Source organism: Zalophus californianus, chromosome 1 (assembly GCF_009762305.2).
Source record: "Zalophus californianus isolate mZalCal1 chromosome 1, mZalCal1.pri.v2, whole genome shotgun sequence".
In the NCBI taxonomy this organism is placed as follows: domain Eukaryota; kingdom Metazoa; phylum Chordata; class Mammalia; order Carnivora; family Otariidae; genus Zalophus; species Zalophus californianus.
This window is the reverse complement of record NC_045595.1, coordinates 66,917,198-66,945,090: the sequence shown is the minus strand read 5'-3', so window position 1 is coordinate 66,945,090 and position 27,893 is coordinate 66,917,198. Positions and strand designations below refer to the sequence as shown.

Genomic DNA, 27,893 nt, shown 5'->3' with positions numbered 1-27,893 from the left:
GTGCCCAAGGTTAGCTAAGGACCGAAAGGACTCTAGGGAGCCTGTTCGACCCAACCTCCTCTGGGCCTGGGTCTTTGGGCTCTCCACACACAGCCAATTTTGACCATCTCAAGTCCAACATGGTGCCTTTATTAGAATGAATCACACCCTAGCTCGCCCAGGAGGGGCCATTTTTGGATCTCGAGGGCTGGCCTTGGAGCAGGACTGACCTACCCCCAAGCTGGATTGGGCCTGGAATTCGTGGCCTGGAGTGCACAGCCCCACACCCAGCCACTCAGCTCCCACCGAGATCATCTGGGGGCCTGGGGCTCAGTCATTCCGTGGGTCTCTTTCCTTTCCCTTGCCATGCAAAGATGCGTTCTGCCAAGACGAATGTCCAAGTCCGATTTCAGCATCGTGGAATTGAGAATGGTGTTCTTCATCACTTCCGCAGTCCCATCACCAGATACTACCTCCTCAGTGAACGGGTCCTCAGCCATGTTCCTGAAGAAGCCATTGGAGAACAAGTCATGAGCTGCATCTTGAGGAGCTAAGAAAAGCAGTACCTCTGAGGCAGCTTTAGCCAAGCCTGGCTCTGCAGTCCTGAGAGATGGGGCTTTGTCACGCACCCATAAGGGACCCTCACCTCCAGGACCGGATGTGTGCCATCTCCCAACTGTACCCAGACCCTTCACGCTCCTGCATCTTTGGGGGTCCGTTTCTAGCATTTACTGAGCACTTGCCGCATGCCAGACTCTGCGCCATGTGCGTTATGTGGGCTTAATCCTGCCCAAAGCCCCATGACAGAGAAAGGCTAGGCTACATGTCTCTGCTTCTCTACGCCTCAGTTTCTTCAACTGTAAAATGGGGGTAGTGACAGGACCTATCTTGTACGTGGCTGTTGTTAGGACAACGTATGAAAAGGCACGTATGGAGCAGGACTTGACACACGGTAAAGGTTCAGTAAATGTTAGCTATTTTTATAACTCTGTTATCATTCCATTTTGCAAATGAAGCAACTGAGTCTCTGAGGCATTAGGTAACTCCCCTGGGCACATGGTAGGAAGTGGTAGCAGAGACAGAAGTGCAGGCCCTCTGGCTCCAGAGTCCGTGTTCTTAGCGATTCTGCTGCATTGCATTCCCCCTCCCTACGATGGGGCAAATGCTTCTTCATCCTTCAAAGCCCTCCCCCAATGTCACTTCCTCTATGAAGCCTGCCCCAACTCCCCAAACTAAAGTTCCTCCCTCCAGGGCCTTCTGTAGGTCCCGTGCATCCCTCCCTCAGAGCCCATTAAGGGAAAACTGTCGGCATGTCTTTCTCCCCATAAACTATCACTGAAGACTGGAGACCTGCCAGTCCAGCCCTGGTACAATGCCTAGCACAGATGGTGTCAGAGTTTGAGGAGGGAGGGAAAGAGGAGAAGGGTGGTGGGGAGGAGGGCAGGGGATGGCCGGAGGCAGCCACCCTGTGCTATGAGCACAGGGCACTGGAGGACATCCAGTGCCAGGTAGCCTCTGCCTCTCACTGGTGCTCGGGTCCCCTCGGGTCTAGGGAGAGAGCGAGGGGCCATGTTGGACCAAACCCCAGAAGGCACGGTTCTGCCAATCATGAGGCCAGAAGTGCCTATACGGGGCGGAGCCCAGTTCCCAAACGGGGCACTGGGCTGCTGGAGCCTTGAGGTCAGAGCCTTGAATCAAGACTGGGTCCTCTTTGAGAAGCTAAGAGTTCGGCTAGGAAAGGAGTGGTACTCGGAGAGCTGGTCCCCAGCCAGACCCTGTGCCCTGGGAGGGAGAGAGCCCAGGCCATCTCCAGGGGCAGCACCCAGGCCAGACAAGCAGCCAGAGGGGGAGGAAAGGAGAACGCCTGGCCCAGGCTGGTCAGGAGAGCCGAAAGGACTGAAGCTGGCGGAGGCCGGGCAGCAGGGCGGGGGTAGGTGGTGACATCCAGGAGAGCTGGGGAGACTGCTGTAGACACAGAGTGGCCCTGGTGTCACAGGCCCCTCTGGCCAACAGGCAGAGGTGGACGGTGCCCGACAGACTCTCAGGGGCCAGGGCCAGGGGCCTCGCCCACCTACCTTGTCTGCAGGAAGCAGTGCTCCGGGTTATCAGGGAGAGCCTGATCTTGTGTTTCCGGTAGCAGGGAGCAGAGGAACAAGGCCAGGGTGGCCGAGATGCAGCAGAGAAATATGGGTAGGAGGGTGAGTTTCTGGTGGCTGACCGCCAGGGATGAGATGGCTCCACCTGCCCAGGCCAGAGACACCAGGCCCAGACCTGTCGCCCTGGAAGGGGAGGTGAGAGCTCATCTAGGAGGCCTCCTGGGCCCAGAGGCTGGGCAGAGGTGGGGTAGAAGCAGCAGCTCCCCAAACCTCACATGCTCCAGTCTCCAGCCTGTCCCAACTCACCAAGCGCCCACGGAGCATTTGGCTCCCCCCTGATCCAGGGCGGGCGGTTATTTCTTGGGGGCCTGCTCCATGGATCAGGAGCAGGAGAAGTGAAAGCCAGGGCGCGGGTGGGTGCATGGGAGAAGACAGGGCAGTGGAGCTGGGCGGGGAGGGGGAGCCGCCACCCTGACCACGGGCTTCCCCGCCTTCCCCCTGCCCCAACGAAGCTACAGCCGAGCCTCAGAGCAGCCCAGACACATTCAGGCCCGCGCAGTGCAAGGCCGAGACCATGCTCAGACTGCCCGGTTCTGCCAACTGCGGTCGGGCCTCCACCTGACTCTGTTGTCTGAGATAGGGCTAACCACGAAGTTTGGGGGGGGGAATGGGGTGATCCAGGGAAACCACTCAGCGCGTGCCTGTCACCAGGTGCTTGGCCACTCTCACTGCCGGGAGCGTCTGGGTCCTGCGCCCTTGCCAAGCCCCCACGGCCTGGCCTGCCAGCCTGCCTACCTGAGGACAGTGGGCAGGAGCTCCGCGGTGTAGATGAAGAACACGGAGACCGAGGCCGCCAGGCTGAACTCTCCAAGCACGACCATCAAGATTATCATGGATTTCAACTCTGTGGCCAGACAACGTGGCCCCCTGAGTCTGGGGTGGGGGATGGGGGGCCACCCATCTGCTCTCCTTCCATCCCTCCTGGAAGGCATCTGAGCAGTTCCCCCCCCACCCCACCCCCACTCTCGTCCTCGGACCTGGTCAGCTGGTCAGCAGACTCAGGCCCAGCCAGGCCAGAAGTTAATATAACTGCAGTGGGAGAGTTGCTCACCCCATGGCCTCTCAGCCCCCACACCTCTGCCTCCAGGCTCATTCTTGTCTTCCACATCCTCACCTGAGGCGGCTTCCCCTACCCCGCGGCTTGCTCAGGGCCCTCCCACCTTCCCTCCCATCCCCCCCACCCCGCCCCCGCAAGGTGGAGGAATCAGGGAACTGCGCACGGGGGCTCGGGAGTGTTCGGTCCCTAGAGCCAGGATCCCCAACGCTGGGCAGCCAGACGTGCGCATTGAGGGAGGAAGAGGAGGAAGAAAAGATCCAGGAAAGCCCATTCCTCCGGCTTGGTGCTCACTGCCCGGGAGCTGGCCTCTTGCAGCTCTTCCTCCATGAGCCTCTGCCGGGCCCGCCGCTGCCCCACTCCCCACTCTGACCCCAGCTTCTCTTGGCTCTGGGATGAAACTGGAGATCTAGCTTTATCTGTTGGGGATTCTACTAGTTTCTCTCACACATTTGAGAGTTTTAAACATTTCTGTTTGACTCTGTATAGGCCCACTTTTTACAAAAGCTACCAAGCAACAGCAATTTAAGAATGCGTTTGTTGCCCCATTTTGTTTTAGCCGGTCCACACGGCCAGCATCTGGGAGAGGAAGGGTCCCAGGCAAGACACACATAATTCTAGCCCCCAGAGAACAGGAGGGCTCCCCTGGAGGCAGACCCCGGACATGGCTTCCCTGCCCTGGCCCCAGCAGCTGAGGGGGCTCTCGTGGTTAGCAGTTCTGACGGGGAGAGCACTGACATCTTGATGTCCACATCCTCAGCCGGCCACTCTCTAGCCCTGTGACCTGGGGCATACTCATCATCCCAGGGATCTTTGCAATTTTGAAAATATTGCTGCGCCTTCACACCCCCACCCCCAGTTGGCTTGTCTAGTTCTGAGCTGACGGGTACTGCGCCCTCCTGCGAAGGGAGGCCTCCCTGTAAGAATGTTCCTGAGAGCTTAGCCCCCTGTTACACTCAGGTTATTTTTTCCTGCTGAAGGTCCAGATAACAGGCATTTCCCAGTCAGAGGCTATCAATGAGAGGCAGGGCCTGGGGTACCAGTTGAAGGACTATCTGTGGGCATCTGTTCACATTCAACCATCAGATCTGACATGGGCTGGAAGAAGGCCACCCACTCCCCCCGCCACACAAGGAGGATTCCTCGGGACAGCACCCCCTCCTCTACCGGGTTTCTGAGAGCTTCCAGCACCCGGTCTTGGGACTCTCCCTTGAGGAGGGCAGTGTTCCAGTGACTGGCACCAGCTCAGGAGGGCAGGAGGGCCATGGGTGCCCCGGCTGACTCCCAGGGTGTCTTACTGGCCAAACAGGGCAGGAGGAAGGGGTCTGAGGAAGCAGGAAGGCCGGGGGCGGGGGTAGTGGCGCCGAGGGGAGGGTGAGGCGTACCTGAGGGGAGGATAAGAACGAGCAAGCACATAAGGGAGCCTTGGAAGAGAGTCGCAATCAGGCTCCACTTCCTCCCCATCTGCTCAAGGAAAAAGATGCAGCAGAGGCAGGCGGGCACCTCCATGATGCCAGGAATCACTTGTGTGAAGTGGAGGTCCACACCCAAATTCTTCAACTTGAGGCTCAGCGTGAAATAGCTGTAACCCACAGTAAAGCTGAAATGAAGCCAGGAGAGAGACACTCAGAGAGAGAGGGCAGGGGGGCAGAGATACAGCATACAGGGCAGGAATAAAGGCAGAGGCAGAGACAAGCAGAGCAGGGTGGCGATGGGAGACAGAAATAAGCACAGAGCTCTGGACCTGTAGCCAAGCCAGCGTCCTTAGGCCTTGCCCCCCTGCAGCCTGCCCATTCTCTCACCAGAGCTTCTGGCAGGTTCCGCTTGCAGTCCCTGCCGGCCAGTCCCCGGTACTCACCACACACAACCCATCACCAAGGTCACCTTGAGGAAGTGCTTATTGTTATAGTAGTCCAGGACAGAGGCCTTAGTCACCTTCTTTCCAGGCAGCTGCAGCTGCAGGACAAGCAGGACCAGCCAGAGGCCAGACTGAGACCCCAACTTGCTCCCCACCCCAACAGGACCTCAAACCGCCCCCCCCCCGCCCCGCCCCTCCCAGGGCCAGCTTGTTCTCTGGCCTTCTGCTGGCAGGGTTCGATTTTGCTGTCACCATTCTCTTCGAGCGGTGGACTGGGGACAGCCTCTGGGCAGAGGTCCCCCGAGGAAGGAAGAGACTCCTCCACAGCCCCTGCCCGGGCCCCGCTCCAGGCCGAGGCCTCTTACCTTGTCCAGCAGACTTAAGGGAATGACCTTCTTGTTCACACTGGCCGCATAGCACAGCACCTGCTTGGCGTCCTCTAGCTTCCCTTTCATCAGCAGCCACCGCGGGGACTCCGGCACGATCCTGCATGGCCCACCCGCTCTTAGCCATCCTTCTAAGATGCCCCAGAGACCGCCAACGTGAGGGGATGTGGATGTTGGAGGCCTTGAATGTGACCCTCCACCTCAAGGTGCCTCTGCCCCTTGCTGGTGGTCAGCCCTTCCCCAGGCCACACACAGCTCCCACTGCTGCTCAGGGTCACCCCAGGCCCTAGCTGCCTCTGCCCTACAGCTTCTCCCCCTCCACTACCTCCACACACTCTCTACCTTTCTGTCTCAGGGCTCGGCCCCACCTGCCCAGCCACGCTGAGGGCACCAATGCCCACACCCTCTGTTAGGGCCCCATTCTCATGGTTGGCATTTCTCCTGGTCCCTCTCTGTCTCCTAAGAGCCTGGAGGATATGGGGGCCCCCAGGGCCTGGCCCCTGCCTGGGTGAATAGACGTCCCCTCTGTCCCACCTTCTCCCCTGCCACATTGCCCACTGCCTTTGACCTTGGAATAACTCTGGTCCCTCTGTTCTTCCTGATCTTCCCAGGCTGCCAGAATCCACACAGGTGAATATTTGAAGCCCTTATGAGGTGCCTGGGAATGTGCTTGGTGCTCTTACACATAAATCAACCAGTTTAATCCCTGCCCAACCCTGGACCTAGTATGATTATCCCCATTTTATTCCCAGCCTCAGGGGGTAAGGGCTTGCCCAAGGTCACAGAGGCAGAGCTGGTATGGACCTCAGGGCCCTGATTAGGCACTCTTTACAAACTATGCCATCAGCCCTGCTGACTTCTTGCCCCCCTCCACCCCGATCCTGGCCCCGGCCCGAACTCCATGGCCAGCCGTGTAAACACATGCCCTTGACATTAGGGGCCACTTCATTCTCTCTGCCTGCCCCAGCTCCTGCCCTCCACTAGTGGCCATCAGACAGTCCCCCTGCCATCCTTCTCCACAGCAAGGCTGGGGAACTCTCCTAAAGAAAGTCACCCAACTGGGACTTCTTCAAAAAGATGGGAGATTGAGCACGTGCCCACTCTAAACTAGAGGAAAGAAAAAGGATCTCAACAAAGAGAGTGGGAGAGAGGACGGGTGGAAGAAAGATTTAACAAACATACACATAGCCCGGAAGTGGATGGAGCCAGGCCGGTGGCCACGCGGCAAGGCCCGACATGTAGCAAGGGGACCCTGAACACCCTAGTCCTCAGATACGGGACTCCAGTTTCCTCTGAGGTTTGCACCCAGAGCCTAGAGCAGGCTGAGGACAAACACAGGCGAACGGAGTGGAAGTCCCCGTGATGGTGACAAGAGTTCCCGCTCCCAGCCCACTGGGGAACAAGGCAACTGAGCCAGGCAACGCCCTGACTTTGGGATCCCTCAAAAAAAAGGCACCTGCCATTTGGTCACCCAGTGGTAGTGGTTCTCGAAGTGTGGTCAGCAGACCAGCAGCATCAGCATCTCCTGGGAGCTTGTTAGAAATGCAGATTCTTGGGCCCCACCCCAGTCCTGCTGATTGAGACGCTCTGGGGGCAGGGCCCGGTCACTGATGTTTTAACGAGCCCCCATGTGATTGACTCTGCTGTTCGTAGAAATTTGAGAGGCATTGCCCTACAAGATTGCCAGGCAATAAGCTTCTGTTCGCCGTTTCCCATTAACATCTAAGTAACTTACTCTTAATGATGAAGGGATGACCAAAAATCACCAAATGTTGAAAAAAAAAAAAAAAACAACCTCTCAATAAAAAAGGGGCCAAAACAACCAAGCAGGAAAAAAAAAAAATTACCCCAGAGGACAAAGGTAATGTAGGAAGCAGGAGGGAAAAAAAGAAAATTCTAACTTGTATCCCAAAAAGATTTGAGAATGTTTTGCAATTCTATTTCCATAATACAAGTTTCAAATGCTATTGAGAAAATAATAAAATCAGAGAATGAGGAAGAGCAGTGTAACTGAACATGACATGGAAACTTTTGTCTTAGAATTTCAGCTGATGTCCCAAGGCCATTAAACAATGACTGATAACCTCACATTGTAAAGAGAGGTGTTACCACATTCAGGACAGGATTCACTAAAAATAATAATAAGGGGCGCCTGGGTGGCTCAGTCGGTTAAACGTCTGCCTTCGGCTCAGGTCATGATCCCAGGGTCCTGGGATCGAGCCTCCACGTCGGGCTCCCTGCTCAGCAGGGAGCCTGCTTCTCCCTCTCCCTCTGCTGCTCCTCTGCTTGTGCTCTCTCTCAAATAAATAAATAAATAAATAAATAAATAAATAAATAAATAAATAAAATCTTTAAAATAATAATAATAAAAATACAAAACAGCCCAGCAGCCACCTCCCCCAGCCACCGAGAGAGGCTGGAAATTTCCAGTTCGTGGCAGTGAGACTCTCTTCCCTTCCCCAGGTTGCTTTCATCTATTCAAGCCTGGTGAAGGGGACCACCTTTGAGTAAGGGAGTCTGCCCTCTCACTCTTTGCCTGGAGCTTACTGATTCAGAAATGAGGGGGCTACCTTGTACTGCAGGCAGTCATTTACAAGGAGAGTTCATTCACATGCCCTCAAGTTGGAGGGCCTATGCAAACCCAGAGATGGGGGACCCCCCTTCACCTGGATATGATCAGACAGGAAGTTGGTGGGAGAAAGGCACAATGGCAGGCTGGGGAATGGGGATGGTGAGAGTCTTTTTGGCCAAGTGGACCTTGCTATCTTGAAGTCACCCCATGTGCTAGGGCAAGGAGACCTCTGCAGAAAGAGGCTATGGGTGAATTGCCAGAGACAGAATGTTAATCGAACTCATAAAGACAGTGCCTGGAGCATTAGGAAACACCAGTGGACCCCTGAAGACCCACACATGGGCCCCGAAGGCACCTGCCTCCGAACATCTGCCCTACAGAGGACACTGACCACCGATAACAGCCCCTGTTGCACACTTGTCTCTTTTCTCTGGTGCTCTATCCCCTGCCTAGGACCTGGAAGATCAGAGCAGGTAGACAAAGGAGGAAGGGCAAAGGTCAGAACACTAGCCTGAGCAGGTTAGCCACCAGGGAGAACCTGTGAACTAGATGTAAGATCAAGTTTTAAATTGAACTAGACTGGATTTTTTAATGCCTCAAAGTGAGTCTGAGTGACTAAAATGAGATTTTTTTCTTACAATTAAGAATGACTGTAAAGAGGGGGCGCCTCTGCATGGAGCACTGGATGTTATACACAAACAATGAATCATGGAACACTACATCAAAACTAATGATGTAATGTATGGAGATTAACATAACAATAAAGAATTAAAAAAAAAAGAGGGGGCGCCTGACTGGCTCAGTCAGTTAAGCATCCAACTCTTGATTTCAGTTCAGGTCATGATCTTGGGGTCCTGGGATCAAACCCTGCGTTGGGGGTGCCTGGGTGGCTCAGTCGTTAAGCGTCTGCCTTCGGCTCAGGTCATGATCCCAGGGTCCTGGGATCGAGCCCCGTATCGGGCTCCCTGCTCAGCAGGAAGCCTGCTTCTCCCTCTGCCTCTCCCCCTGCTTGTGTTCCCTCTCTCGCTGTCTCTTTCTCTCTCTCTGTCAAATAAATAAATAAAATATTTAAAAAAAAAACAAAAAAAAAACAAACCCTGCGTTGGGCTCAGCACAGACTCGCTTGAGATTCTCTCTCCCCTCTGCCCCTCCCCCCCACTCGCTTGCTCTCTCTTTCTAAAGTAAGTAAAATCTTTTTTTAAACTTTATTTTTTTTTAAAGATTTTATTATTTGTCAGAGTGAGAGAGCGAGCATAAGCAGGGGGATGGGTAGGGAGAGGGAGAAACAGGTTCCCTGCCGAGCTAGGAGCCCGACGAGGGACTTGATCCCAGGACCCTGAGATCATGACCTGAGCAGAAGGCAGACGCTTAACCAACCTGAGCCACCCAGGCGCCCCAATAAATAAAATTTTTGAAAAAAAAAGAAAAACGAATTGACTGTGAAGAGATGGAACCTGCCCAAGCTATTGTCAAGTGTCAGGGAAGAAACAGCTGACAGGACATGTCTGAAGAAAAATGTGCCCCATTCAAGGAGCCGTCTACTCACAGAACATAGAACTATGCAGGCATCTACCAGAAGAAAGAGCTAAGAGGCCACAGGGTGACAGCTTCTGGGGAAGGAACTGGGGGAGCTGAGGGGAGCTGAAATTTTTGACTTATTTTTCACCACAAACCTTTTGGTATTACTTAGTCTTTAACCACATGCATCTATTGCTTTTCAAAAATGTTTTAATATCAAGTCATGAAACACTATTTCCTAGCTCCCAGGAGAGAGTCATGCCACCTGGCATCAGCTGGCCCCAGTACACACTTGGGAATGTCAATGACTGCCAAAGATGGTCGCCAACTTTGGAATTTAGAAGGTCTCCAAGCCACCTACATGCCCTCCCTCTTAACTGGTAACTCCACCTCTTAAATCCGTATTGTGTATGGTGCAGTGGGTAAAATTCAGAGCCACAGAGGCTGAGTCAAATCCCAGGTCTGCCACTTTGTAGCTGTGTGGCCTTGGGCAAGTTCTTTTGATCCTCTGAAGCTTCAGTTCTCCTCTCACCCCGACCCCTTCAGCCCCCAGGACATGAGACTCACATCCTTCCTTCAGAGTTGAAAAGATTAAACATGATGATGTCAAGGTGAAACCTGATCCTTTCTCCACACCGTAACCAGGTGATTTCTGTCTCTTCCTCTCTCTATCTGCCTTCTCTTCCCTCCCTCTCTCATCACACGTGTCTCTTCCTAGCTTGGGGGTCTCGGGTTCCTGTCTTTGACTCCCCACCGTTCAGAACACCACATACCCTTCCCTGGCTGTCTTGGCTGCCCAACCACTTCATCACTTTCCCCCTCAGCCCAGCACTGTGGCAAGAGTCGTCTCCTGGAAGGCTCCATTTTTCAGCCCCTTCTCCTTCTTCAAACCCCTGCCACTCCACTGAAGCCACCTCCAAGGTCCCCAAGGCCAGGGGACTCTTCCCCAGCATCACCTTTCTTGCCTTCAACCCTGCCTTTCAACACTTTGCCTTCTGATTTTTCTGACTACTTCTCTGACATCTCTTTGAGCGTCTCCTCTGATGGGGATTAATGTTAGGGTTCCAGAGGCTCTGCCCTAGGCTCTTTCTCATTTCATCCACATGCATTTTCTCCAAGACAAAATTCCACCCACTCCACCCCTTCAAGGACCCTCCAACCCTCAACTTCCAGCCCATCAGAGCTGTCACTGCGCACGTCCTGTTTGCTCACCAGATGTAGGAGATGAGGAGGAACACAGGTGCCCCACCCACCAGAAACAGCAACCGCCAGTGGGGAAGGCTGTAGGCAAGCCCGGTCAGAAACAGGATTCCCACAGAGAAAAAGCAGTGTTCCAGGATGATGGCGTGGGCCCGGTGCTGGCCCATTAGCCACTCAGTGGCTGTGCAGAGGCCAAGAGGACAAAATCATGGTCAGCTCAGGATCCCTGGGGCTATCCCGGCACCCAACCTTCTGAGATGCTCCAGCCCTGCTTGGGACAGTTCAACCTGGGTGAAGTTTCAACAGTACTTCAAAGCCAAGCAGGGTGCCTCTGTGTCCCCAGGACACACCCTAGGTCCCTTGCCTGAACTTCCAATCGCACATAGAGCCTCCAGTCCCTTCTCGGCCTAACTGCTCCCTCTCAACACCTCCTGCCTGACCACGCGTCTCTCTCGAAGAGATGGCCCATTTCTGCGCACAACTCCTCACAGGTGGCCTGACAGGTGGTGAGGCAAGGAGTCTGTGTCCTTATCTCTGTTCTTAGTGCCTCAGGGCTTTGGCCACCTAGGCCTAGGGCTGTGTGAAGAAGCCAGTCCCTCGGACAAGCTCCAAGGAGAAGAGGTCTCTTGCCAGGGAACCCTGAGCTCACCAGGCCATGGCAGCTGTAAGCTGAATGAGTGTATGGGCACTTGGGGCTTTCGTGTCCCACAGGCCTGGGATGAAATCCCAACTCCTCCATGTAACTGTTGTGTGGCCCTGAGCAAATTGGTTAACCTCCTGAGGCTCAAGTATCCTTCTCTGCTAAAGGGATAATAGAAGAGTACGTCACGATGAAATGACATAGTACATGTAAAGGGTTTAGCAGCTGGCCCGGGCCTTCTGAAGGTCTCAGTAAATATAAGCCATGTGCGGGGGAAGCCAGAGGTATGACGGGGATATCTGCGGGGTACGAGGGGGCTAGGATGGAGGATGAGGGTGGAAGGGGTCTGAGCACAGACTCTCCGGCATCTCCAGGACAATCCGAGGGGAAGCTCCCTCCAATTCCAGCCTCGATTGGGCCGCAACCTTATGAGTCCTGCTGGCTCCCCGTAGGTACGCGCCAGCCCCGCCCCCACGCTCGCCCCGCCCCCGCGGTGCACCCCGAGGCCCCGCCCCCCGAGCGCCTCCGGCCCCGCCCGCGCCACGCCTCCCGCCTCCCCCACCCCGCTCCCGGGGACTGGGCTTCACCTAAACACAGGCTGCTGATGGCGTAGCCCACCAAGGCCTGGGACACGCCGAAGCGGAAGAACAGGTACTGGTGAAAGCTGTTGACGAAGGCTGCCCCGAAGCCGAAGATGGCCAGCCCCAGCAGCGACATCAGGATGGTGGGGTAGCGGCCCAGCCTGCGGGCGTCCAAGGCAGGCTGCGCCAAGCCCGCGGACCTCAGTGGCTGGCCCGGCCCGACACTCGGGGCCGGTCCTGAGCCGTGCGTAGGCCTCCAGAGTGCCCCTACCCTCGCCTCCCCCAGCTTGAGACTCTAGTTCTGAATGCCCACGAGGAGGAGTCAGGGGCTTCCAGGGACCAGAGGGATCTCCGGGACACTCACTTGTCACTTACGAACCCAAAGATGAGGGACGCTATTAGGAGGCCAGCCGTGAGCATGGTCTGCACGCCTTCCGTGTCCCGGTCCTTGCCACACACCAAGTCAAACTGGGGGTTTTACGCAGGATTGGCTACACGCCTCTACCCAGGGTCAGCCTTCTGGGTCCAGGGACTGAGCCTACACCCCTCCACCACTACCACCACCCCCTACCCAGGGTGGACCTTTAGGCAGAAGGGGCCTGGGACAGGGACAGGCAGCTGTGCGTGTGCCCATCCTGCGTCTGGCAGACCCTGGGAGTGAGGTCTGGAGAGAGGGGACCAGAGGCCCAGGCCAAAATGGGGAATAGGTGAAAATGTAACTGAGCAAAGTCTGGAATCACTGAAGACCCTTTCCCAAATACAGATATCGGGCCCCAGCCTAGAGATTCAAATTGGGCAGGTCTGTGTGGTGAAGGGCCCAGGTTACAGCCCTGGCTGAGAAACCCTGTAAGAGGTACCTGATCAAAGCTGCTTCTTTCCCCAGTTCTCTATCCTGTGTGAGTTCAGAGAGCAGAGCGACAGCTACGGAGCAATTCCCTAGACAGATGGCAAAGCCTGCCTGCTGACATTTGCCTCAACACTCAAGTCAACTCTAGCTTCCTGGCTAAGACAGGTGAGGCCAGGCCTAGACAACTGGGATCCTACATTTCTGCCATGGCTCTGCCTCTGCAAGGTCACCTTGGACCAGTTGCTTCACCTCCCTGAGCCTCAGTTTCCCCACCTGTTCAGTGAGGGTGAGGGCACGTCTCTGGGGCTGTGGGGTAGCTATAGACAACTCAGGGGAAGGCACACCTCATTGACCAGCGATCGCTTCTTCGTCTCAGGATAGATCCACCCATCTTGGCATGACTCTGTGTAGTTGAGGCCAAACTGGATAATAGATTCCAGATCCCAGGCCACAGGCAAGTACATGAGGCATGTCTGGAAACTGCCATTGGGTTCTCGGGGCAGGGTCAGATTCAACTGCTGAGCCTCTGACAGGTTGGGGTCCACTGCCAGTATCCAGCTGGTATTGCAGTAAGGCTTCTGGGCTGTGAACACGAAGATGTCAGCAAACATGAAGAAGGCCAACAGGATGTTGGGGATGAAGGTGAGGGCCACCAGCCTCTTCTGGAATGTGCCAAACTCCCCCACCACATCCAGGATGTTGGCAAACTTGTCATCCTGCTGGGCTTCCGTGGCCCTCAACCTGCGTAACAGCATCTCCAGAGACGGGGACTGGGTGTGTTCTGGTGCCTCAAGCTGGTTCAACTTTGTGGATGGATAGTGGGATCTGCGCTTTACTTTGCCCCCGTTGCTTTCTGTTGCCACCTGTTCAAAGAAAGGATGCAGCTCAGTCTCTGCTGACACCACTTCTCAGACATCAGAGACTGGCCTGGGAGCCACTAACCAGAGGTTTGGATTCCAGCCTTGATGTTCTCTGTAGTTCCCTCCTTTGCTTCTGAAGTTTCTTACTTAACATAATTTATTCCCCATGGGCCCCACCCACCCCTGATTTTCAGGGCATTTAGGATTTTGTAAATGTTTTAGAAAATGCTATGCTTCCGGTGTCATGAATAAGTTCCAAGGAGCTTTCTCTCCCACAGCTTCCCCACAACTGAAACTTTGGTTATACAGACAGGCAGGCGCTGCTAGTCTTGCAAAAGGTTGGAGAGATCTCCAGGGGAAATTCTTCAAAAAAACAAACAATGCGCCCCCCCCCCCCCCGAATATCTGGATCAGGAGTAGCCAGGTGACCACAGAAGTCGGGAGCCAGGCCTGGGGCACCAAAATGGTAGAGTGGCATAGAGCATCATAGAGCTTAACTGGAAAGGCCGGTAAAGGGGAGGTGGGGAAGGACATAGCAATACTGACTAGAAGGATATTAAGCAGATCAAGCAAAGAGTTCAAAATGAAAGGTTCTGAAAGTTGTGAGAAGGCAATCCATTCTGAGTCAACAGAAACAAGAACCAACAGCTCCTGACTGCAGGTGTTGGAACTGTCCGATGCAGAGTTTCTAGAACCACTATCATACAAACTTTTCAAAGACCCGAAAGTCGTAATTACATGATGAACTAATGACAAGAAGGGGCAAAAAGACATTTTTGGAGGGAAGATACTGAACTTCTAGAAGAAATGGAAACACTAATAGGAAAAAAAGCTGAGTCAGATTTGATACAGAGAATTAGCACACTGGAACACACAGCCGAAATGTGAGAGAAAGGCAAAGAGACTCAGAAGATAAAAGGTTTACCATGCATCCAGTTGGAGACCCAGGGGGAGAAGTGGAGAAGCGAGATTTAAAGAGATAAAAGCAATGCATTTTCTAAAAACTTGGAAAACATGAATCCGTAGACTCAGGAAGCAGCATATCCTAAGCAAGATCCATAAAAAAGAAACCCACGACTATACACATTGTAATAAAGCTGCAGATCATCCGTGACAAAGGTCTTCAAAAACATCTAGAGAGAAGACAGATCACTGACAAATGAGAGGTGTTCACAGTCTTCTGTTAAGAAACAAGAGTTGATAAGCAACAAGGAAACCAGAAGAGAGTGAAAATCTTCAGAAAAAAAGAAAATGAGGGTGCCTGGGTGGCTCAGTTGGTTAAGCAACTGCCTTCGGCTCAGGTCATGATCCTGGAGTCCCGGGATCAAGTCCCACATCGGGCTCCCTGCTCAGCAGGGAGTCTGCTTCTCCCTCTGACCCTCCTCCCTCTCATGCTCTCTGTCTCTCATTCTCTCTCTTGCAAATAAATAAAATCTTAATAAATAAATAAATAAATAAATAAATAAATAAATAAATAAATAAATAAAATTGAGGAAAAAAGGAAAAAAAGAAAATGAGAGCTGATCTAGAATTGTTGACTCAGCAGAATTATCTGTCAAGAACTAGGGTAAAATACAGACAGTTATAGCTAGTCAGAAGTTGAGGGAGCATTCTTGTAAGAGACCTGATTTAATGGAGTTTCTAAAAAATAAGGAGGAGGGGGGCGCGTAGGTGGCTCAGTCATTAAGTGTCTGCCTTCGGCTCAGGTCATGATCCCAGGGTCGTGGGATCGAGCCCCGCATCGGGCTCCCTGCTCTGTGGCTCCCTCTCCCACCCTGCCTGCTCGTGTTCCTGCTCTCGCTATCTCTCTCTTGGTCAAATAAATAAATAAAATCTTAAAAAAAAAGAAGGAGGAAAATTATCTCAGGAGGACAGCCTCAGAGGCCAACAATGAGCAATCAAACATGGTAAACATGTAAGCAAATCCAACCATTGATTGTATTAAATAATAAAAATCCTGTCCATTTGTGGGGGGGAGAAAAGATTAATGATGGGCAACAATAATGTGTGTCAGGAGGGGGACAATCTGAGCCAAAGTATCCTACAACCTTTCTATTGTTTAAGGTGTAGGACAGAAAAACCAAGAGTTCAAAGGTACATTTGCATGATAAAATTTCAAGGACAACCATTCCAGTGATATACCTAGAGAACAGTAGTGGGAAAAGGTACATTGAAGGGAAAAACAAATAGAAACCCTCAATCCAAAAGAAGTCAAGGAAGGAAAAAAAACAAAAGGCGGATGACAATAATTGAGATTAGAGAAATGAGACACGGTACACTGATTATCATTAGTTAAAAGAGATGGTTGGATTGAGCCTTTTAATGATTGATTGATTGATTTATAGAGCAGGGGGAGGGGCAGAGGGAGAGGGAGAATCTCAAGCAGATTCCCTGCTGAGTGTGGAGCCGGACGTGGGGCTCCATCTCACGAACCTGAGATCATGACCTGAGCTGAAATCACGAGTTGGACATCTAACCGACTGAGCCACCCAGGTGCCCCATGGATTAAGCCTTTTAAAAGTTAAATTCTTATGCTGTTTTTACAGAGGATAGCCAGTAATTTCCAGTTCTCCCAACACACCCAGTTCACGTCCCTTGTGCTGGTGTAATGAACCATGGTGTCCCCTTACCCTCTCATAAGAGTTTTGATTTGCATGACAATTTGGTCACCCTGTAAGAAGGCACATTTAAAGCAGAAGCGAGAAAGGCTGATGGTAGGATGGAAAAAGTTCTATTAGGCAAGGTGCCTGGGTGGCTCAGTGGGTTAAGCGTCTGCCTTCGGCTCAGGTCATGATCTCAGGGTCCTGGGGTTGAGTCCCGCATCAGGCTCCCTGCTCAGCAGGGAGTCTGGGCTTCTCCCTCTGCCCCTCTCCCTGCTTGTGCTCTCTCTGTCTCTCTCAATTAAATAAGTAAAATCGTTTTTAAAAAAAGTTCTGTTAGGAAAACAGTCATCAAAAGAAAGCTGATTTAGCCATATTACTACCAGACAAAAAGATAAAGTATCATTTGGAATAGAGAAATTCATTATCTAGAGATAAAAGTTCAGTACATCACAAATGTTAATTTTAAATATATATGAACCTGACAAATGTCTTCAAATATATAAAATAATAATGGGTATACACCTCTGATATTATAATGAGAAATTTCAGTGCATCTCTTCCAAGGAGTCAAAAATACAAAAACTTAGCAAAGATCAAGATTATTTGAATAACACAATTAATGAGCTTTTTCTAATGGCCATTTGTAAAATTCGGCATCTAACCACTAGAGAATACACATTTTTCTCATGCCACTTAGAGCATTTATAAAACTTTATTATGTACCAGGCAAGACACCAAGACTCAGCAAATTTCAAAGAAGAGTCAGAAATTGTCTTTTGACTACCACGCAACTAAATTAGAAGTCTCTAACAAACAGCTTAATAGCTTAATTTAGATTTAATTGTGTATGTCTCATACATTTGTGGTACAGTTGTAGTTATTTGTCAGTCTGCCTTCCATCCCGGGATCCCTTGGTCTCCTAAATGTTTTTTTAAAAATTTGTATATGTTAAGGTTCACTCTTTGCTCTCTAAGATCCTATGGGTTTTGACAAATGCATAGGGTCATGTATCCACTAGGACATCACAGAGTACCATACAGGAATTTCACTGCCCTAAAAAAATTTTCTGTGTTCCACCTATTAAACCCTTCTCCCTCCTCTCGCACCCCTGGCAACCACTGGCCTTTTTACTGTATAGCTTGCCCTTTCCAGAATGTTATATAGCTGGAATCATACAGTATATAGCTTTTCAGATTGGCTCCTTTCACATAGCAATATGCACTTTAGGGGTCTTCCATAATTTTTGATGGCTTGATAGCTCTTTTTTTAATCTCCGAATAATATTCTACTGTATTCACTTACCACAGTTTATTCATTCACCTATTGAAGAACATTTTGGTTGTTTCTAGTGTTTGGCAATTGTGATTAAAGCTGCTGAACATTTGCATGCAGGTTTTTGTGTGAACATAGTTTTCAAATCAGTTGGGTAAATACCTAGGAACATGGGTGCTGGATCATATGGTAAAACTATGTTTAACTTTGTAAGAAACTGCCAAACTTTCTTCCAAAGTGGCTCTACCATTTTCCACTCCCACCAGCAATGAGTGAAAATGTTTGTCTGCATCCTTATCAAGAAATGCTGTTGTCAGTTTATTGGGTTTTAGTTATTTTATTTTATTTTATTTATTTTTGAAAATTTATTTATTTGACAGAGAGAGAGAGAGAGAGCAGAAGTAGGCAGAATGGGAGGGAGAAGCAGGCTCCCTGCTGAGCAGAGAGCTCGATGATCCCAGGACCATGGGATCATGACCTGAGCCAAAGGCAGACACTTAACCCACTGAGCCACCCAGGCGTCCCGGATTTTAGTCCTTTTAATAGATATGTGGTGTTAGCTCATTTTTTCATTCTTTTAAACTGTGATTCCCTAACGACAAATAATGTTGAGCATCTTTTCATATGTTTATTTGTCTCTGGTGCATTATCTCTTTGGATCTTTTGCCCATTTTTAATTTGGGATGTTTGTTTTCTTATTGTTGAGGTTTGAGTTCTTTGTATATTTTGGATACAAGTCTTTTTATTAGATACATGTTTTGCAAATATTTTCTTCAGCCTGTGGCTTGCCTTTTTAGTCTCTTAACAGCACCTTTTGCAGAGAGGAAGTTTTTGATGTTAATAAAGTCTAACTTAACAGTTTTTTCTTTTATTTCATAGATTCTGTTTTCAGTGTTGTATCTAAAAATTCATTGACAAACCCAAGGTCACATAGATTTTCTCCTATGTTTTCTTCTCAAAGATGTATAGTTTTGTGTTTTACATTTAGGCCTATGATCCACTTTGAATTCATTTTTGTAAAGGGTGTAAAATCTATGTTTAGATTAACTTTTTTTGCCTATGGACATTCAACGATTACAGTACATTCAATCATTACAGAAAAGACTGTCCTTTCTCCATTGAATTGCCTTTGCATATTTGATCAGTTGACTGTATGTGGGTCTACTTCTGGGCTCTATCTGTTCCATGGCTTTATGTGCTATTCTATTGCCAATACCATGCCATTTTGATTATGGTAACTTTATATAGTAAGTCTCTAAATCAGGTAGTGTGAGTCCTCCAACTTTGTTTTTCTTCACTATTGTGCTGATTCTCCTAGGTCTTTTGTTTTTCCATATGAACTTTAGAATCAGCTTGTTGATATCTACAAAATAGGAGTTTATATATTTTTTTAAGATTTTATTTTTAGTAATCTCTACACCCAACATGGGGCTTGAACATACAACCCCAAGATCAAGAGTCACATGCTCCACTGACAGAGCCAACCAGGTGCCCCTAGCTTGCTGGTTTTTTTTTTTTTTTAAGATTTATTTATTTATTTTACGGGGGGAGTGCAAGCAAGGGGAGGGGCAGAGGGAAAGAGAGAGGAAGAAAATCTCAAGCAGATTCTCTGCTGAGCACAGAGCCAGACACGGAGCTCAATCTCATGACCCCGAGATCATGACCTGAGCCGAAATCAAGAGATGGACACTCAACTGACTGAGCCACCGAGGTACCCTTCTAACTTGCTTTATTTTTTATGAGATTTGTATTGGACCTATAGGTCAGGTTGAGAAGAACTGACATCTTAATAATAATACTGGGTCTTCTGATCCATGAAGATGGAATATATATATATATTTATATTTTTAAGTCTTATAAATATGTACACATAAGATTTAAAAAATTTGTGAATAGCCCAGAAGTCGAAAAAGAGATAATAATGGAAATTTTAATATATTTATAAATGAGTCATAATGAGTGATAACATATTAAAACTTGTGGGTGATATAAAAGGTGGTGCTCTGTGGGAAACTTATAGCTTTAACTACTTTATAATAGAAAATCAGACAGAGTGAAAATAAATAAGATGCCCATGACAAAAAGTGGGAAAAATAGTAGAATAAACCCAAATAAGTAAAGGAAGGAGATAATAAAGTTAAGACAGAAATAAATAGAAATCAAAAATATAATAAGAGAATCAACAAAGTCCAAAATTGGTTCTTTAAGCAGATGAGTAAGTTAGACACACCCCTGGTGAAATTAAATAAAACATTTAAAAACAAAGTACAATGAAGTCTTTTATATATGCAAAAAGGAATATAAAGACACAAGAAGATTAAAAATATTAACTAAATGCTAACATCAACTTTATGTCAATGAATTTGAAACTTAGATGAATTAAATTCCTAAAACAAAATTAATCCAATGAACTCAAGAATAAATAGAAAGCCTTACAAGTTCCACAGTGATGAAAGAAATGAAAGCAGGGGCGCCTGGGTAGCTCAGTCAGTTAGGTGTCTGACTCCTGATTTCAGTTCAGGGCATGATCTCAGAGTCTTGGGATGGAGCCCCACATCAGGCTCTGTGCTCAATGAAGAGTCTGCTTGAGATTCTCTCTCTCCCTCCCCCTCTGCACAGCGCCCTCATCTCTCTCTTTCTAAATAATAATAACATAAAATAAAATAAAAATAAATTTAAAAGAAGTAGGAAATGAAAGCAGAAATTAAGAACCTTTTCACAAAGAAAACACCAGACCCAAAATATTCTATAGGATGTCTACCAAACTTTTATGTAACAGATGATCCCAGTGTATACAATTGTTTTTCAGGGAATAAGAAGGGAGAGAAACTTCCTAATCATTCTAACTTCAATAACAAAACTAGAGAACTATAGTACAACAATGGAAATTATAGATCCATTTAATTCATAAAAATAGATGTAAATGCTCTAAATACAGTGTTAGTAAATCAAATTTGATACTGTATGAAGAGGAAAAATATACCACAGTCAAGTCAGTTTTAAACTAGGAATGCAAAGATGATTTTACTATTAGAAAATACAGGGGCGCCTGCGTGGCTCAGTCGTTAAGCGTCTGCCTTCGGCTCAGGTCATGATCCCGGGGTCCTGGGATCAAGCCCTGCATCGGGCTCCCTGCTCCGTGGGAAGCCTGCTTCTCCTTCTCCCACTCCCCCTGCTTGTGTTCCCTCTCTCTGTCAAATAAATAAATAAAATCTTAAAGAAAAACAGAAAATACATAAATCCTTATATAAGTAGAGAAAAGCCATATGACCATGTTTAGAGATGCAGAAAATGCATTTGATAAATTCAACACTGATTCATGGTTTTTTGTAAATCCTCGAAAAAAATTACAATTTCTTTGATCCAACAAAGGGAATCTACCCCCCCAAAGATCCTAAAATGGGGGAAAATTAGAATTATTCCCTTTGAAAATGAGAAGACAAAAGTGTCCACAATCACCTACTCAACATTGTACTAGCAGCCCTAGGCAGTGCCATGAGATAAAGGGAAATTAAAAGCATAAAGATTGGAAAGAAGAAAATAAAACCCCAAAGAATCTACAAATAATTAGACACAAAAGGAGAAATTAGCAAACTAGCTGAGTATAATGTGAATATATGAAAGTCAATTACATGCCTGAAAACCTAAAGCCATTCAATTTATAAAAATAAACCATTTTAATGGGAAAATGTTCAAGTTTACTTGAAATTAGAGAAATGCAAATTACAACAATACTAAGAACATTTTTTACCTATCAGATTGGCAAAAATTAAAAACTATGACAACACAATTTGTTAGTGAGACCGTGAAGAAACAAATTCCCATTGTTGATGGGAATGCAAATTGGTACAAACCTTCTGTACAATTTAGCAATACCTAATATGCAGGAGAGTTAATCCAGCTGCCCTGAATTGCTTAATCCTTGCACATTCTCATAGGTCTTCAGCTGGTTTCTGGGAATGGAGCCCTGTGCTACAAACCGGTAAGAGTATTTTGCATGCTTGGAACTTTGAACCACGTTGTACTGGCCTATCCATGTGGTTTGTGCCTGATGGGGAACATCTCCTTCTTTCCTGAGGTCTGAAATTGAGCCATGAAGTTACAGTAACTGCAGTTAATCAGGAAGGTACTTTGTGCCTATGTAACCAACCCCTGTCCCCCGCCCCCGGGGGCATTAAAAACCCTCAACTCAGGCTCAGGGAAGTTTCCCTGGCAGAAAAAAACTTGACTTAATGTTGCTACTGTTCATCGCTGGGAGAGTAAGGGTGTGCTGTGTAATTCTGCTGGAAGAGTACTATTGGAAGCTGGTGCCTGGTTCCCCTAGACTCCACCCCAAAGCATCTTTCTCCTTTATTGACCTTGCTTTGTATCCTTCCGCTGTAATAAATTTTAGTGGTGAGTATAACAATTTCTGAGGCCTGTGAGTGCATTTAGTGAATCCCAGAACTGGGGGTGGTCTTTGAGACCACTGACACACTTGACAGAATTACATATGCACTAACTTTTTGGCTCAGCAATCCCACTTCTAGGAATTTACCCTGAAGATACACTTTCATCAATAAGAAAATACAAAGGCACAAGATTATTCACTGCAGCATTGATGGTATTGCAAAATATTAGGAACAATCTAAATGTCCATACATAGGAGAGTGGTTGAATAAAAAAGATGGTGCATCTGCCCAATGGAATATCATGCAGCTGTAAAAAAAAAAAAAAAAAAAAAGGAAGAGGAAAATTTCTATGAACTGATATGGAATGACTTCCAGGCCACATTGGTGAGTGAGAAAAGCAATATGTTCAAGAATATATATAGTATGCTACCTTTCATATAATAAAGGGAGCTATAAGGTATATGCTCATTTGTGGGGAAAAAAATACAGGACAGGTAAGTCATAGGCTAATGAGATTGGTTATCTATGAGAGGGAGCGGGTGCAAACAGGTGATGGGGGTAAAGGAATGAGGGGGAGGGATGGAAGTAGAGCTTCTCTAAGTATAGCTTTTTGTATTCTGACCCTTAGAACCATAGCATGTTTCACATACGCCCCCTCCTCCAATAAATAATTGAAATTAATCAGGACAAGGCAAAAATCCAAATGGCAAACCTGTGTATTATAAATAAACGTCATAACCACCTTAAAGGGGACAGAGAAGAAAAGAACTAGCCTAAGTAACTTTGGAAAATAATATGTTGATGATATAAAGCTGAAGATAAGAATTGTACAAAAATGTATTCTAGTTAGTGCATTTGTTTGTCATGGGGATAATGAACTTGCAATTCTGAAACTTTATGTACATGCTGGAGTTAAGCAAATAACTATATTGTAGGTAATAAGAGCTAGCTTTCTGTTAGAGAGAAGAGTTACAACCAAGCACAGGGGAAGACTAGGATGAAGACCATGGCGTTGGATTGGAATCAAAGGTACCAGTATGAACTCATGACTTCAGACACATATGGGGAGATAGAGAGAGGCTGGATATGTATTTTCTAGTCCTGCACACTGAGATGGCCCACAAGCAGTGAACCTCATAGCAATGATCACACCTAGTACTCAGATCTTGGTTTCTAAGTAAAAGAATGAGGGTTCTTTGGAGAAGTGGTTGATCCCAGGACTGGAGCAGGGAAAGTGCAAGATTCGGGGGAGGGGGAGAGATGTTTTGTGCTGCCATAAAGTAAGGAAGTGGCCCCAAAAATGACAGGGGCATGTCAGAAGGACATAGAAGCTAACCAGAAGAAGTCCCCCAAAACCAAACCTGGGGCAATTTTAGCAACAAAATAAATAATGATAGTAATAGATTATAACCCATAAACTAAATATACTTGAGTCCATGCTGATACAGTAGTTAACAGGAGAAAAGGGACGGCTCTTCCTTACTGTAGAATTCTACACTAATAATATAGAAGGAATGATGGAAATAGAAAATCACCATTTGGCAAGCACCAGAGTTGTAATCATTGCAGGCAAGAATCATTGATGGTGGCTCAGTTGGTTAAGCGACTGCCTTGGGCTCAGGTCATGATCCTGGAGTCCGAGGATCGAGTCCCGCATTGGGCTCCCTGCTCGTCAGGGAGTCTGCTTCTCCCTCTGACCCTCCCCACTCTCGTGCTCTCTCACTCTCTCTCTCTCAAATTAAAAAAAAAAAAGACTCATTGATGGATATATAAAACTAGACAATGAACATATGAGAAACAGGTATTTGCAGAGTCTCAAAGTATCTCCCCATATGATACTTACCAATTACAAAGGGGAAAACAATAACTTTATAATGAAGAAACTTGGCAGACACCACTTAAACAAGTGATCAAAGTTAAAATCACCAGTAATGGGACATGTTGACATCGGGTACCCCTTGATACCATGCACTAAGAAGGGTATATCAGGACACCTGGGTGGCTCAGTCAGTTAAGCGTCTGCCTTTGGCTCAGGTCATGACACCAGGGTCCTGGGATCAAGTCCCACATTAGGCCCCCTGCTCTGCCTACTTGTGCTCTTTCTCTGTCAAATAAATAAATAAAATCTTCAAAAAAAAAGTCAAATTTTGAGTTTAAAAAAAAAAGAAGGGTATATCATCACTTCTTGCCAAAAATGCATAATGTTGATACAATCATGAGAAAACACCAAACAAATTTAGGAACATTTTACAAAATAACTAGCTAGTACTTTCCAAAAGTGTCAAAGCATGAAAGATGAAGCTGATTTTTTCCAGGTTGGAGGAGACTAGGAAGAGAACTGAATGCAGTGGGGGACCAGCCGTGACTCCGGGGAAGGAGCCAGGAGCAACCCAGTCGCTTGCTGCCTCCCAGTGAGCAACTCCCCTGCCTGGAGGTTAGGGGGTGATGGGTGCCAATGGCTCTATCGATTACAGCCTTAAAAAGGCCTAGAATGAAGCCACCAACTTTTACTGTGTCGGGATCCTTGTCACTTTGGGCTCTTCATGTGCACCAAAAGGAATAAAAAGAAAATTATGAGGGTATCCAGTGTGCCATCTATAACAGAAACTTCATTAGAGCCCAAATTTTATGACACGATAAGCAAAATTCATTCACGATAGCAACTGGAAATGTATTCCATTTCCAGGAAGTCTGGCTATCAGCAGCCATTAAACCAAGCTAACAATATGTGGCTCTCGTTGGAATGAAATCTCAGAAAATGACCAATATAAGTAATTGTTGTTAAACAACATGGTAGCAAACTCTTAATTCTACTAAATCATGAATAGCATTTTTAAAAAACTCTGTCTCCATAGAATCATTTATTTGTGACCTTTCCCTAATTTGTGTCTGTGTGTGTGTGTGTGTGTGTGTGTGTTTCATTTTAATTTTTAAAATTGCATGTCAGTGGTGCTTGGCTGGCTCAGTTGATACAGCATGCAACTCTTGATCTTGGGTCGTGAGCTCAAACCCCACATTGCCCATAGAGCTTACTCTAAAAAAAATAACAATAAAAATAAATAAATTTCATCTCCTACTCATTTGTTACACAAATTTAAAAAATGGCTTAAGAAGCCTGAACACATGGGGGTGCCTGGGTGACTCAGTCAGTTAAGCGTCCCACCCTTGATTTCAGCTCAGGTCATGACCTCAGGGTTGTGAGATCCAGCCCTGCATTGAGCTCCACACTGGGCATGGAGCCTGCTTAAGATTCTCTCTCTCACTCTCCCTCTGCCCCTTCCTGCCCCCCTTAAAAAAAAAAAAACTTACAGAAATATGTTGAGAAAGCAAAATACGTGGAGAGATATCTAATGGCCATGAATAAAAATCGTCCACTCTTTCCCATATTGATCTCTAGGTTCAGTAGAATTCCAGTCAAAATCCAAAAGGTACTTTTTGTGAAATTTCTCAAGATGAATGCAAAATATGGAAAAATAAAGGGCATGAATACCTAACACAATTCTGAAGAATCATAGAGAGGAATGATTTGTCCTGCCAGATATCAAAATTTATTATAAAGTTACATTCATTAAAGACACAGTGGTAACAGTTCATGAATAGCTAAATAGAAAGCCCAGAAATAGATCTATGCAAACAAAAGTTTGGAAGGAAAAAGAGAACAGCATGACTGATCAGAAATGGAAGAAAAATGCCTCACATCATAAACAAAAATTCTAGCCCTCTTAAGGACTTAAATTTCAAGAAGAACAAAACTTTTAGTAGAAAGTATAAGGAATATATGTTTTACTTTAATAGAAATATATTTCTATTTAGTAGATAATATAAGGAATATATGTTTTACTGAATTTTTTAAAGATTTTATTTATTTGTCAGAGAGAGAGAGAGAGAGAGAGCCCAAGCAGGGGGGAGGGGCAGAGGGAGAAGCAGGCTCCCTACTGAACAAAGAGCCCAATGCGGGACTCGATCCCGGGACCCTGGAATCATGGCCTGAGTTGAAGGCAGACCCTTAACCGACTGAGCCACCTAGGTGTCCCTTGGGTGAGGATTTCTTAATCAAGACACAAAAGCTATGCTATTTTATGTTAACCATAGAGTTGTTAAATGATAAATTGACTACTTGCAGATGAAAATTTTTAAATTAAAAAAAAAAAAAAGCCACAACTGGGAGAATAAGTTTGCAAACACATATTACTGGGGGAAAAAATGAGAATCAAGAATAAAGAACTTTACAAATCAATAATAAAAAGACAATAGAAAACTGGGTGAGAGATATGAATGGGCATTTCAAGAACAGAAAATTCCCGTGACACACAAACATATGAACAAATGTTCGGCTTCTTTAATAATGAGGGAAATGCAAATCAGGACCATAATGAGATATTTACACTCATTTGCCTGACGAGATTAGGAAGTCTGACAATACCAAGTCATCGTTTCTGGCAGGATTATTCCTAGTTCCACTTGGAAAACCAATCTGGCATTGCCTTATACAGTTGAATATTTGCATACCTTATGACTCAGCAATTCTACTTCTAGGTATATACCTTGGGGAAACATTTTTACATACGATCCAGAAATGGACAGCAAAATGTTCATGATAACACACATCAAATATGAAAAAAAAGCACAAATGCCCATTAACAGAACAATGGATAAAGTGTAGTATATTTAAATAATGGAATACAATACAACAATGAAAATAAATACACTTTAGCTACATCCATTAGGACTTGCCCATCGCCGGCTTTAAGGATGGAGGGGATCAGCAGCCAAGCAAAGTGGGCAGCCCGTAGAAGCTGGAAAAGGTAAGAAAATGAATTCTCCTCTAGAGCCTCCAGAAGGGAATGCAGCCCTACTGACAGTTTGATTTTAGCCTAGTAAGACCCATTTTGGACTTCTGACCTCCAGAACTAGAAGGTAACAGATTTGTGGGAAGTGACTGTGTTTGTAGTAACTTGCTGTAGCAGCAATCAGGAACCAATACAGTGTGTATGCGTGGAAGGCTGGAGGGGGTGGCGGTAGATAGAGACCTCCCAGATAGGGAACTTCACTCTCCTCGCAGAGTTGGCTTTCAGGCCTGGAGCCAGCTGAACTAGCCTTCTCCTGCCGGGTCCCCTTCAGTGTGCCCCTCATGGGGCCCTGCCCGTCTGCAAGGCTCTGGAGAATTTGTTTCCTCTGCTGACCCCAACGGTCCCCTGCCAGGTGGGCAGGCCCCAGGCAGTTGGTTCTGTGTACAAAAGAGGCCCAGGAAAGGGAGGTAAAGCTGGGAGCAGCACTTTATCTGAGGGCAGGAAATGGCCAAATACCATACCTGAGAACTCACATTTCCTGTGAGGGCAGCCTGCTCCTTCCACAGCCTTCGCATAGCTGAACAGGCCCCAGCAGGCTCCTGTCCACATCTGTGCTGAGAACACAGGCCCACAATTGCCAGGTGTCATCATAATTGCCACCTTCCACACACCCCCCCCCCCCAGTCCCTCCTCCCTGGAGATGGACCGCACGCCAAAGCCAGGGCCCACCTGACCACAATCCAGGCCCAGCCAGACCCTTGGAAGCAGAACTCTTGGGTTCCATCAGTGGCCGGGGAATAATGTCACAATGGGGCAGGGAGGTCCTCGGGGTGGGGAGGGATGGTGAGGAGCAGCATTCTACTCCATTCCACTCCAGCCACAGACCATAGAGACAAAATGGGGCAAGGTGGGCTGGGAAAATCTCCACATGAGGGCAGATGGTTCTGGCACCTGGAGCACCTGCCGTCCCCATAAGCCCCACTGAGGGAAACTCTCCTACCCTTCCGGACACAACTTGCCCATCGTGGGTCCCCCTGCCCAGGGCGGGGGAGGGGGAGGAGAGTCAGAGGCGCTCGGTTGCCTTCAGACCCAAGAACAGAGGTGGAAGCAGAGTTGAGGCCTGAGGCAGTGTAGGTTTAAGATTTGGTGGTGGGAAGTTTAGGGAGCTGCCATAGGATGGTTTCTC

At 47.5% G+C, this 27,893-nt stretch overlaps 1 protein-coding gene and 1 pseudogene across 6 annotated transcripts; one reads left to right on the top strand and one right to left on the bottom strand.

The window, feature by feature from the left end:
- Positions 1-118: 118 nt before the first annotated feature.
- SLC22A14 (solute carrier family 22 member 14) lies at positions 119-27,569 on the bottom strand. 6 transcript variants are annotated; one of them, XM_027585771.2, is made up of 12 exons: positions 27,437-27,569; positions 27,229-27,316; positions 13,136-13,654; positions 12,309-12,412; positions 11,951-12,105; positions 10,736-10,904; positions 5,413-5,533; positions 5,048-5,145; positions 4,575-4,789; positions 2,871-2,979; positions 2,055-2,258; positions 119-483 (listed from the first exon to the last, which is right to left on the bottom strand). In XM_027585771.2, the coding sequence occupies exons 2-12, from the start codon at positions 27,280-27,282 to the stop codon at positions 291-293; spliced, it is 1,941 nt and encodes a 646-aa protein (XP_027441572.2). In that variant the 5' UTR covers positions 27,283-27,316; positions 27,437-27,569; the 3' UTR covers positions 119-290. The 6 variants fall into 6 exon arrangements, with proteins under 6 accessions (XP_027441572.2, XP_027441573.2, XP_027441571.2 ...); XM_027585772.2 differs by having other exon boundaries at positions 27,241-27,316; XM_027585770.2 differs by lacking the exon at positions 27,437-27,569 and having other exon boundaries at positions 27,229-27,377.
- LOC113917522 lies at positions 22,924-24,664 on the top strand (annotated as a pseudogene).
- Positions 27,570-27,893: the final 324 nt, after the last annotated feature.